Genomic DNA, 13042 nt, shown 5'->3' on the forward strand with positions numbered 1-13042 from the left:
TTTCCCCCTAAGCATAGTAAGAAATTTACAAAATGCAGAGAAATGAACAAAAGGATCACTTACAATCTCAGCACTCAAAGGAAGCCTTTTTTGGTATTTTAGCACATATGCCTTTAATATATATATAATTGAGATAATATCATATTTGCTATTTTGGAATATACTAGAATCATTTCTTCACACCATTAAATATCATCCACAAAAAGATTTAACAATATATGTCATACCAACACGAAGATTTGTCTCTGCGCGGTAGAAAAGGTTAAAGTGCTCAGTTGCCAACTGAGAGGTTGGAGGTTCAAGTCTAACCAGAGGTACCTGAGAAGACAGGCCTGGGAATCTACTTCTGAAAAATCAGCCACTGAAAACCCTAGAGAGCACAGTTATACTCTGACACACATGCGGTTGCCATGAGTTACAGTCAGCTTGACAACAACTAGTAACCTGAAAACATGAGGACTCAGCACAATTCAATTAATCTTTCCCCTCCCTTCCTCATCGTGCCCTTGGATTAAAAAAAAAGAAGTGTTGTTTGGAACAATCAGACCTTCTGTAGCTCTGAAATCTACTTGTTAAACAGGTGTTTCAAGGCCAAGCTGAATCTGCTGAAGGAGGTGGTTTAGCCTTGCCCCTGCCACTCAAAAGTTTTAGAAAAGAAACAGAACCCAGCCATAGAGGAAAGGCCTTTTGTGAACAAGAGAAGTTATTTTAAGCAGTATCTTGCCCAAAAGAAATTCTTTTTTTTTTTTTTTAAAGTTACTGCGTAGGATATATAACACTCCTATGATTACAACACAGGTCTACAGAGGAAAACAGGGCACAGATTTGGGTGACAGCAATTAGAACAAAAGACGCGGAGACTGATAATCAAATATTTGCAAATTAAAACAGAGTGTGCTGTTCTCTCTCTCTCTCTCTTTTTTTTCTTTGGTTGGGGTAGGGCTTGTGAAATTGGCAATATTTTTTAATCTCAGTATCCCAAGTGCACAAGAGAGTTAAGAAATCCACAGTCTTATACACTGAATAGCAATTTTGCAATAAGTATCAAGAGCTTTAAAACACTCTTACAGTTCTTGGCAAAGTTGTTCATGAAAGGAGAGACTGGAAGGAGGGAGTGGGCTGACACACTAGGGGGAGAGTAAGTGGGAGTATGGAGTAAGGTGTATATAAGCTTATATGTTACAGACTGACTTGATTTGTAAATGTTCACTTAAAGCTCAATAAAAATTATTAAAAAAATAAACTCTTACAGTTCAGCCCAGTAATTTTGCTTCTAAAAAGCAGTCCTAAGAAAATTATTAGAGATGTGGTCAAAGATTTATGCACATAAGGATGAGTATAATGTTATTTGTGGCGTCAAAATAGGAGCAACCAGCCTAAGTATCCAGTAAGAAGGGATGTTAAAGCCCGTTATAATGTATTCATTGAACGGAATCACATGCAGCCAAAGATATATATGTTTTTCAATGGATTTTCAATGACATTGGGAAATGCCTGTAATAAACAAAAATGGTAACATTGATCTTTTAATTATAGGTAAGACATGAAACAATTATTAGGAAAACAAAAACCAAAAACATTGACAGCAAAGTCTCCAGGCAGAAGCACCATGAGTGATACCTCATTTCTTCTATATGCGTTCCTATATTTTCAAAACTTTTTACAATTCTAACAAATTAATTTTATATTCAGAAAAGTTCTTTTTATTTAAAGGTCTTTAATTAAGAAGACAGTGACATAAATATAGGAATGAAATAATAAAAAGCCCCTAAACTCAATGTCATGTAATATCCTGGGATGGATGAGACTAGCAGAAGATGCAGAAGGGGATACCACAGGTCAGACAACTTACAGGAGGCAAAACCAAATTTATGAAAAAAATAGATTTGATCCCAGGTGGCTCCCAGCTAAAGGGTTTCATCAGAACTCTAGTGAGGAAGAAAGGGTAGGTAATTAGCACCTGTACCTTATGGCTGTGAGGTGTGCTTGGACACAAAGTAGTTCAGTATTAAGTAGCCTATTCCATGCTATAGGTAGTTTTGATCATGCTTATAACGTCCTGAATTTAAAAACCCTTCCAGCAGGGTTAGAGAAAGAGGGACCAAGGAAACATTTGTTAGCTTGCACATGAGGAGAACGAGTTAATGGAGTTTGTGGAAAAGGTGAAGTCCAGTAAGGACCTCAAAATGGCATCTAGGAAGAAACATCCATCTACTATTTGGTGAGCTCCTCCATCGTTAACCTCACATCCCACCTACTCAGCTTTGGGGAAGGTGAGGTTGGAAGATCCCATGGAAGACCCTGCCCTGACCCTCAGCGTGTCACAGGCATAAGCTGGAATGGACAAAATCCTGCCACTGATCCTGACATCCTGCATACTGCCTCCTCCCGCACATCACACTGCTCATTCCTTTTGGTTTTCTTGGTCCCTGACAACATCCCTGACACTATGCTTGGCTCCCAATCTTCCCCCAGCTCCATCAATTAACAAAGTAGTTTTCAGGTAGCTCTGACCAAGATGTACCTTCCAATATTTGCTCTCCAGCTCCCATATCATCATGACTTCCGGTAAGGAACACCTGGAGCAGATGCTGTCCATACTCCCACCCATATCCTCCATTTCTGGACATGCCAGCCTGACACCTACCTCTAGCATCCATAACTATTTGCCTGGGGTCTTTGGCCACTGGAGACTACTCTGTCCCTTCATGCAACAGGTCAAAGTGCCAGGAAATTAAAAACCCATTGGGAACAGCCAATGGCTGGTGGGAGTTTGTAGTAAGTACCCAAGCTCCCTTGCTGCTGAGATGGGATGACCCTGAGGCAAGTCTTCCTCTTGTTTCTCAGAGTTCCCAGCTCCAGTTGTCCACAGTGGATACTGCTGAACAATGCATCATTGATTGGCTTCCTTTCTTCTCCTTGGTCGCCTCCTCACATTCCTACTGGTGTTTTCTGGGATCACCTCTCACATAAACTACTAGCACTCAGATTCTTTTCTTAGAGTTGGCTTCTGGCAGAAACCAAAACAGAACAGTACCTCACTCCAGGTCAAATGGAATCGAACTTGGAGTTTGGACTCTCGGCAGTTTCAACATATCTGTCTATGCAGAGGGGCGTGGGGGCTGGGAAGGACAGACAAAGGATCTGGAGGTGGACAGCATCCCCTCTCCTGTCCAGCCTCTGGCACTCACCCCTGTGACGACGTGCCACAATCACAGATGGAACACCAAATGCTGCATCTCCAAGCATGTCCAGGAACAGGTCTTTCTTTTTGACAGGGTCATCTGTCCCACCTAAGTACTTCTCAGTGATCACTGGAGTCAGTTCCTCAGGGATGGCCTGAATGGATCAAGAGTGAAAAGTGACCACCAGCTGCCCACCCCCAGGTGAGCCGACGTCGCTTCTCCACCCAGTGAGGAAAGCTTGCATTAATAGGACACCAATCAAGCCCTTTGCAGCTCTCATCCAGGGCAGCAAGGTGGGAAAGGCACGAAAATGGGGGCAGAACCCTCAGGTCTTAGTCTTTGATCTGCCATTTAAGTGCTATATGGTTTTGGGCAAGTTCCTTCCCTTTTGGGGCCTCAACCACTTCCCATGATTCACTGGACTCTTACAAAAAGGGGGTAGGACTTCCACAAGAGCGATGCAGCTGTCTTCTGGTCCAGTTTACCTTCAGAGACTGGATAGCCCAGAAACTGTTAAAAAAAAAAAAAGGATTACACACCTGTGACTCATTGAGAATTAATAGGAAGAAACAACCAAGGAAACAAACACAGACCAAAGAGGCTCTTACTTTGCCATGCTCTGATGAGCATGGGCTTTGTTAAGTTGGACAAAATCAATGAATCAAATGGACTTATATTCAGGGACTCAAGGAGTATAGGAGGATGAAAAATGTTTTGCAGAAGCTGCCCCAATTCTTTGCAGCCTACTGTGACATTTATCAGGCTAGAATCCCCCCAGTGCTCAGTGAGTCAGAAGGGAAGGCTGAAGCCAGGTAGTGTTAAAGTAGAGGGCTGTGGAGCAGATGACATAGGCCTGCCTCAGATGTCTGAGGGAGCCCCGACTCCTGCCTTTAGGGCTTTGGTCCTTTAGGATAACCTCTGAAATCCCTCTGAGGGGAAAGTCCTTCTTCCCTTTTAGAAGTCAATTTTAACTCACAAGACAGCATGTTTCTCTGAATCTTTCCAATTAGATTACTAAGAGCATGTGCAGAGACTTACAGAGAAAATATGAAAGCACCAAACCTGAGGTAGGGGGCCCTGGACCTGAGGCTTAGCTCTTCTTAACTCCCGAGCTCCATCCCCATTCCAGGCTTTGGTTTTCCCACATGAACCATTATTATCTCTACAGGCCCTCCCAGCATTGACGTTTCAGGGTTCATTGATTGGAAGGACGCAGTGTTTGGGGGAGGGGTTCCCATGGGCAGCACCACCCATTTGACCATCTCAGAGAAGATTTTCATGGAAATATCAACTCATTCTGAAGGCAACCGGCACCCTCCACTCAAAGAGGGCCTTGGAGAATGAAGAGCTCATCCTAACTTGAGATGGTGGTGGGGTAGAGTCTAAGATGCGTCCACTTTCTCACTTTTGGAATAATCCAGCCAAACTCTTGCTTGTTGATTCCAACAATGTAGGGGACGGTGTTGAATTTCTTTTCTGCCATAATCTCTTCAGGTGTCTTTGGCAACAGCATCCCATCAACCACAATGGGCAGGAAGGGATAGGTCTGGAAGAGAACAGAGTAGTGAGGCCAGAGCTGGGCGGAGTCAGTGGTGGGGAGGGGGTGACCAACTTCAGCTTCTGTTAGGATGACATAATTGCTGCTGCCCAGAGTGGGTGCACGTGGTTGTGCTGTGTGGGCTATGTGCATTGCCTTGCTGAGGTTAAAACAAACAAACAAAGCTCAGGCACACTCCTCTTTTTCTCACACCTACATTCAGTCTGTCAGCAAATCCTGTATGCTATTCCTTCAAAAATATCCACACTCCCATCCCTTCTCATCACACTGCACTACTACTACCCTAGGTCAAGCCGCCATCTTGCCTTGCCTGAATTATGTACAGCAATGTAACAGCCTCCCATTGGGCTCACCTCATCTGCCCTTGTCCCTTCCCTACAGTTTATTTTCAACACAGCAGCCAAACAGACCCTTTGTGAAATCTAAGGTTATGTTACCCCTCTGTTCAAAACCCTCCAATGGGTTCTCATCTTGATTTGAATCAAAATCTAAATCCTTTAAATGGCCACGCCCCCACCTCCCATTACCTCTTTATCCTGAAGCCTAGTCTATCCCCTCACTGATCCACTCAAGTTACACTGACCTTGTGCCCTGGGCCTTTGCGGAAGCTGTTCCCTGTGCCTAGAGCACTGTTCCTCCAGTTTTCCTGAGAACTGGCTTCCTCACCTCCTCCAGAACTTGGCTCAAATATCACCTTCTCACTGAGCCATTCCCTGATCCTTCTACTTAAAATTCAAACCACGGACATACGCACTGGCAGGTTCTACCCCAATTTCTTGCTTTATTTTTCTCCATAACACTGACTTCCATCAAGCACGTCACACACTTTGTTTATCGTAACCCCCACAACCAGAATGTTAGGTTCTAAGAGAGTAGGGAATTTTGTCTTTTTTGGTCTGTTTCGGTGCTCTGGCCCCAGTTTCTAAATCAGATCCTGGCACATAGTAAGTGCTTATTAAATAATCACTGAGAGACTGAATATATCCAATTGATTCTTCAGGGCATCACTTCCCAGGGAGGGGGCAGAGAGGACAGGAGTGTAAGATGGTACAGAGGCAATGTCACCAGAAGCTAGTAACCTGTTGGAAGGTGGCAGATGAAGAGGGAGATGGGGAGGATGCGGCTAAAGTATCCAGCCTGTGTGGCTGGGAGAAGGGTGCACCCAGGACTGAGACCCTTGGCTCCCTCCCTGAGGCCCTGTAAAGAGTGCAGCTTGCACAGTCAACCAACCCTGGCCTCTCAGGAGAAGATTTGGGCTCCTCAGTGAAGGTTCCTGAAGAAACTCTTTATCCAGGTAACATCTCTGCCACCCCATGGAAGAAGATTCTAGCCCAGCCTCCACCCCAAGGGGCATTTTGGGGAGCAGGAAATATAAGCAAGAGAAGGTTAGACTGGGTCCATATGGCACAGAACTGATGACTGGGAGCACTGGACTGGGAGTCTGGGAAATGGGCTCCAGTCCTGCCTCTGGCCCTCCTGGCTGTGTTACCCAGGCCAGTCACTGCCCCTCTCTGGGCCTTGGTAATATAAACACAAGGAGTTACTGTGATTCCACAAAAAGGAGGATTCTTTCATCCACATTTCACTGGAGCTTAAAGTGCCAGGCTTGAAAGTTGTAGTTAAAATAACGAAGGCCCTTACCTCTCTGGGGTCTCCAAGTAAATCAAGACTGAGGAATTTCTGTGTAGACAAAGGCAGAGGCTGTGAATGAGAAGCCTTCCTGGGAAAGAAGCTGATCTTTTGTTAGCTGAGCCCTGGAGGTAAAGGGCTGTCCTTCCAGGTGCCACCCTGGCTGGGCTGAGAGGAAGTGGGCCGGACCCTGGCTCCCCTGGTATAGGACGGGGGAGGGGACGGCAGGAACAAAGCAAGGACAACATCTGGGGTCCCCAATCTAGAGTCGCTGGACATCTCTTGTTTGTGCCACCCTGCCCTGCATCTATTTCCTCTTCTGTTGGAGACCAAAACCAAACCTGTTGCAGTCGAGTCATTTCTGACCCATACTCACCGTATAGGACAGAGTAAAACTGCCCTATAAGGTTTCCAAGGAGTGACTGATGGATTTGAACTGTTGACCTTTTGGTTAGCAGTTGTAGTTCTTAACAACTGTGCCACCAGGGTTGACTATCTAAAAAAAAAAAACAAAACTAGCACCCCAATTTTCCTTTGGGGACTTTCCTCTTCCCCACTCTCACCCCTTTGGTCAGAAATGTATGTTTGACCTGAGGTGCTCTGTCTCCCTGATCACAATGATTATTTCAGGAATGGTACTTGCTCATGTCATTTTACCCCAAAACTTTTGAGGAAATTATTGGGAAATGGTCATCTCTTTCCAGTAGGGTTTCTAAACTGGTAAAATGTACGTTTAGAGTGCCATCGTTTTCTTTAATACCCCAGGGGACAAAACTGCCTCAGAGTGAAGCCAGCACTGAGCATAGGAAGCTGAGAGGTAGAGACATAAAAAAAAAACAAACGAAACCCACTGCCGTTGAGTCGATCCTGACTCACAGTGACCCTGTAGGACAGAGAAGAATTGTCCCATAAGTTCCCAAGAAGCGGCTAGTGGATTTGAACTGCAGTCCTTTTTGGTTAGCAGCCGAACTCTCAACCTCTGCACCTCCAGAGACAGAGAGACTCCCCGTAATATCATTTGAGCACCAGGATCCAGGTGTGTCTGAAACTACCTACTCTTTTCAGTTACCTGAAGATTCTGTTACAACACGTTCCTTTTTTTTTTTGGCTTGAGACACTTTGAGATGAGTTTTTTCACCTTGCACGAAAAATTCCTGACTCATACAAGCTCACTGAAACTCACTCTACCCCTGCCTCGCCACGGCTGTCCTTGGTGTGTGGTCATCAAAATTGCACTGAATGTTACATTACACTGCAGCGAATATGCCTGACAAGTATGCAGGAAGTGACTCAGCAGCCAAGGGTGTGTGTGTGTGTGTATTGGGGACAGTGAATAATCATGGAAAGCACTTCCAAATGATCACAGAAAGTCCCAAAAGGAGATTTTAGGACTCTTAGGTACTCTGGGTTTTCCCAAATTCACCAACTCTCCCCTTATAAGTAGGGTCCTTTGTGTCTCATAAAGAATTGTTAAAATATTTGCCTCTTTCCAGGCATCAGAAAATACTTGTGTGTTAATTCTTTGAACACTTTGGTCACCTTATTAGGGGTTGAGACACCAGGATCCAAGCCCAGAAACCACACTGGGCTCAACCCATGGGGATACATGCAGAGTCCAGTGCTCTATGCCTGCCCCTGGGAAACCCTGGAAGAATCCTCAGAAGGCCAGGGTCCAGACTGAGAGTCCCAAGGCTCAGGCTACTTCGGAGCTCACATTCACACCCTTGCCCCACAAAGGGAATAGCTTGGCTTTAAGTCCAGTATTCTATGAGGTGTGCGACCTGCTGTAGCTTCTCTGAGATGACAGATGCCATAGCCATCCACCAATCTGCAAATGCCACCTTCTATGTGAAGCATCCCTGCTGGTTAAAATGAAGGCTTCCTCCTTTGTACTCTCACCACAGTTAACAATGGGTGCGTTTTTCCTTGGACAGTTCCTTGTCTGCATCATCGACTCTGACACCCCCCATAGAGTTAGCATGGATGGATAGATGAAAGGATGCATGCATGAATGGATGGGGTTGGTCAATAAATGGAGCATGGATGAGTTGAACAAATAACTGGATAGATGGACGGTAACTGGCGGACAGAGGAATCATTGGTTTTTGGAGTGAAGATATATGGTGGTTGGAAGATGAATGGATGCTGGATGGATTGATAACAGATGGAAGTAATATTATTGATGGATTAGTGGATTGACTGATATTAGATTGGTGAAGCGATATTGATGGATTGGATAGATTTGTAGTTGAGTAGATAGATGGTAAAATGATAAATGGATAGATGGATGGGTGGATGGATGGCTACCCTAAAATCTCAGTTGAGGCAGGGTCTCAGGAAATCTAGAAAACTGGGCTACTACTGAGTTATAATTTAGGTAGTTTCTAAATTAACCCAGATAAATTGTGACAAACTTTGTTCTTAAAAACCTTGCCCGAAAAATTCAGGATGGTGGTTTCCTCTGAGAAGGAAGGGGCAGAAGGGAACTAGTAAGGGATGTCCAGGGATTTTTAGCCAAATCTGTAATGGTTAATTTCTTAAAAATATATCTGCAATCGAGGATGGCAAAATAACAAGTTCTGATAGAACTGGGGGATTACCACAGAATTCCTCATTAATATTATTTTACTTTTCTGACATTTGATATATTTCACGATAAAAAAGGATAGAAGAAATTACTTATTGATATCCTTAGGCTAACGCTGCTCCTGAGAGAAAAGGAACTACCCAGGTAGATTTTTCAGGTAAAGGTGGCAGCTGAAATGATAAAGCCTGGGGCCAAGTTTAAAGGGTGGGACTTATGTAGCCACAAGAATGAATGCACCTACCGTTTTCAGCGATGTCTCCAAGAGTTCCTCCTCTGTCTTCTGGCGCAGGCAGTGAACCATGACAGCAGAGGTGGTGGTTTTACACCCAGCCAAGATAGCAAATTTCTGTGGCGATAACAGGTTACAGCAGAATCCAAGAGTGATATCCCTTCCCTCAAACAATGTAGACAGAATGTTTTACCCCTATCCTATTTCTTAAGGTAGCATATGATAGTAGAAAAAAAACAGAAGGTGTGGGCCCTGGGTCCTAGTCTTGCCTCTATTACTAATTTGAATTGTGATTTGCGCCAATTACGCATTCTCTCTGTCGGTTACCTTAAACAGAACCAGTTGTCCTCAAGCCAATTACAACTCATGGCAACTCCATGTGTTTCAGAGTAAGACTGTGCTTCATAGGGTTTTCAATGGCTCTGATCTTTCAAAAGTAGATCACCAGGCCTTCTTCTGAGTGCTTAACCGTTTCCACCACCCAGGGGCTCCTCAGTTACCTTATGTCTGTTTAAAAGGGCATAATGATCTCAAAGCTGAATGTCTAAAGAGAGTCAGTGTGGAGTGGTGGTTAAGAGCACCAACTCTCAATAACATTGCCTGAATTCCTATTTCAGCTCTGCCACTTGCATTTGACTTACATTTGACCTTGGGCAAGTCACTTAACTTCTCTGTTGTCAGTTTCTACAACTATGGTGGTGTTGTTGTTGTGTGCCATTCAGCTGATTCTGACACATAGTCGCCTTACGTGACAGAGTAGAACTGCTCTATAAGGTTTTTTAGGGTGTAATCTTTATGGGAGCTGATTGCCAGGTCTTTGTTGATGGAGTGGCTGGTGGGTTCAAAGTGACGACCTTTCAGTTAGCAGCCAAGCACTTAACCTATGTGCCACGAAGGCTCCTCAGCTTCTCCACCCATAGATGGGGATAATGACTGGCCTATCTTAATACCTGAAAGGGCTCAGAAGGGCACCAACACATATTAAAACATGTGCAGAACTACGGGAGGTCCAGTTAAGATGACTCACATGAAGGCACTTCAGAAACTACAGAATATCATGTAACTCTGAGGCCTAAAGGAAAATAGCCTGGCATCTGTCCCAATGCATAGCAGATGTTGCTTCAAAGTTAAACAAGACAATATGCAAATGAATGGATGTGGTGGTGTTCCAATAAAACTTTATTTATGGACACTGAAATTTGAATTTCATATAATTTTCACAGGTTGTGAAATACTGTTCTTCTTCTGATTTTTTTCAATTACTTAAAAATATAAAAATCATTCTTAGCTCATGGGTCATAAAAAATAAACAAATAATGGGCAAGATTCTAAGACAAGCTGAGGGGCTCAGATCACTGCTTGGAGAGCTAGTGACACAAGCCCAGGACCTTTTGCCCTCTTTAAAAGTAAAAAAAAGGTAAAAAAAAGATTCCGCTGAAGGAGAGGCTTGCTTCAGCCTATCTTGGAGTTGGACTGGTCCATCCAGCACATCTTTGTCCCCAACTTTTCTGAGAATGGTTCCTTCTTCTGGGCCACGGAGCTCCCCTAATAGCTCCTGAAAGCCACGCTCATATAAGTTGCCCACTCTCCTAACTACAATGAATGGGACCAAGAATAGGCATCCAAGCAAACCAGGGACAGAGAATTTCTTTTGTAAATGATCTGGAATTGGGGCTAAGCACTTCTAGTATAAAAATGATAAAAGCTCTAAAGCGGAAGAGAAAGCTTGACTACTTTCTGAAATCAAAAGGAAATTCTTAAAACTGAAGAGCAGGTGGAGTGGTCATGCGAACTGGAAGCAAAATGTAACCAGAGGAGAAGAAGCAGTTGGATAGAAGGCAGACTCTATGATGGTGGGGCCATGGTGAGTGTGCACTGGCTTCCCAGAGCCTGGTACAGTGCCTGGTACATACTCAGCACTCAGTATGGATTTGTTGAATAAGTTAAATGGCACAGGGAGAAGTAGATGACAAAGAGAGAACTACAACACAGATAGCTGCATGTCCAAGCCCAGGAATGTCAAGGATAGCCAACAACTACCAAAGCAGAAAGAGACAAGAATCTTCCCTTAGACTTGGCAGAGAACAGCTGGCCCTGCCAATGCCCTGAATTCAGACTTCTGGTCTCCAAAGCTGTCAGACAGTAAGCGCATGTTCCTTAATATCACCTGTTTTTTTTTTTGTGGCATGTTTTGTTAAGGCAGCACTAGCAAACTAATACCTTGAGTAAGGTGTCTTGTTGTCTGTCCTACTTAGCCGTTCTCGCTTCCATAATTCTTCGACAATGTAAGTTGAGTCCTTGGCAAGAAAGACCCCTGAGATTCCAGGAGACCAGGCAGGTTCAGGCAGACGTCCAAAGTGAGACCTACCTCAGCTGCTGACCTGCTTTCATTCTTGACCAAAACAATAGAGAGGGCCACGCCACTCTCAGAAATGGCCCGGTGGAAGAGGTTCTTGGCCAGAGGAGATAAAACCTGTGAGGGGAGTGGAGAGGAGGAGAGTTTATGCTCACAGGGAGGGGTCAATGACACATCGGTTCTTCCAGAGCTACTTCCATTCACAGCTCTGCTCTGGCACATTGCTCTGGGGACAACTCAAGGACTTCAGGAGCATGTAAGAGGACTCAGTGGACATAATAGCTCCTCATCTGCCCTGGGCTCTTCCCCTAGACTGACCCAGGGGCCTGGCTTCCACAAGACAAGCTTAGGGGGGTGGATCAGGAACACACGGTGAGGGCTGGAATAGGAAGTGTATGGTACATCTTTATTATCAACAACCAAAAGTACTCTGAAGAACACCTTGGCATATCCCCAACAAGCTTTAAATACACATTTCTTAGTTAGCATTTCCGTAACTCAGAATTTCTGTTAAGCTAAATGATCAAAGAGGCATAAAAAGTTGTATGAGGATATTTTTACCCAACATTGGAAATAACCCAAGTGTCCAATATTATGACATTGGTTAAGTAAATTAATTTGCATTATTACCATGAATGACTATGCAAACACAAAAACGATATTGTGGAAGAATATTTAATGCTGTTTTTGTGTGCCGTCAAGTTGATTCTGACTCATAGCGATCCTATAGAACAGAATAGAATTGCCCCACAGGGTTTCCAAGGCTGTGATCTTTACCAAAGCAGATGACCACATCTTTCTCCCACAGCACGGCTGGCGGGTTCGAACCACTGACCTTTCAGTTAGCAGCCAAGTGCTTAGCCACTGTGTCACCAGGGCTCCTTAAGAATAACATTATGGTGGAATATTTAATGCTAAGGGAGGTACTTATATTGACATGTTAAGGAAGGTTTTTTGACAGACACCAGTACCAGTTGCCACCAAGTCAGTTCTGACTCATGGAGATCCCATGTGTGTCAGAGCAGAACTGTCCTCTGTAGGGTTTTCAGTGGTTGATTTTTCAAAAGTAGATCCCCAGTCCTTTCTTCTGAGGTAACTCTGAGTGGACTCACTCAAACTGTCAACCTTTCAGATAGCAATGAAGCACATTACCCGTTTGTGTACTCCAGGGACTCTTTCAGATAGATGGATAGATAGATGGACAGACAGAGTGATTAAATGAATCATGGAGAAAACACTAGAAAAATACATGTCAAAATGTTAATGTTGAGTACCCCTGGGTAGTGCAACTGTGGATGTCTTTTTTATTCTTTGGACTTACTTATACTTTTCCTTTTTCTCCACTTTAAAAATATGAAGATTTCCCTCACTGCATTCATCTATGAAGCCAATGCACATTTTAAAAACATGGTAATAGCACTGACCCTCTGCTCAACTGTCAAGCAGCTGGAAGGTTTCTCACAGCTCCCAGCACCTTCTGATCTGGTTTTCCACCTTA

The 13042-nt window shown here is 44.0% G+C and overlaps 1 protein-coding gene across 6 annotated transcripts in view; it reads right to left on the reverse strand.

Moving 5' to 3' along the window:
- Window positions 1-13042, reverse strand: part of LOC126064515 (liver carboxylesterase 1-like) — a 283681-nt gene that overhangs the window by 41148 nt on the left and 229491 nt on the right. For 2 of the 6 annotated variants that reach the window (XM_049863671.1, XM_049863672.1), the window contains 6 exons: window positions 11557-11661; window positions 9201-9305; window positions 6385-6423; window positions 4591-4731; window positions 3615-3695; window positions 3192-3339 (listed from right to left, as the gene is read on the reverse strand). The exons of the other annotated variants lie outside the window; for them this stretch is intronic. In XM_049863671.1, the coding sequence (XP_049719628.1) occupies window positions 3192-3339; window positions 3615-3695; window positions 4591-4731; window positions 6385-6423; window positions 9201-9305; window positions 11557-11661 (619 nt within the window). The remainder of the gene's footprint in view (window positions 1-3191; window positions 3340-3614; window positions 3696-4590; window positions 4732-6384; window positions 6424-9200; window positions 9306-11556; window positions 11662-13042) is intronic. 6 annotated transcript variants of the gene reach the window in all.

This window comes from Elephas maximus, chromosome 21 (assembly GCF_024166365.1).
Source record: "Elephas maximus indicus isolate mEleMax1 chromosome 21, mEleMax1 primary haplotype, whole genome shotgun sequence".
NCBI lineage: Eukaryota > Metazoa > Chordata > Mammalia > Proboscidea > Elephantidae > Elephas > Elephas maximus.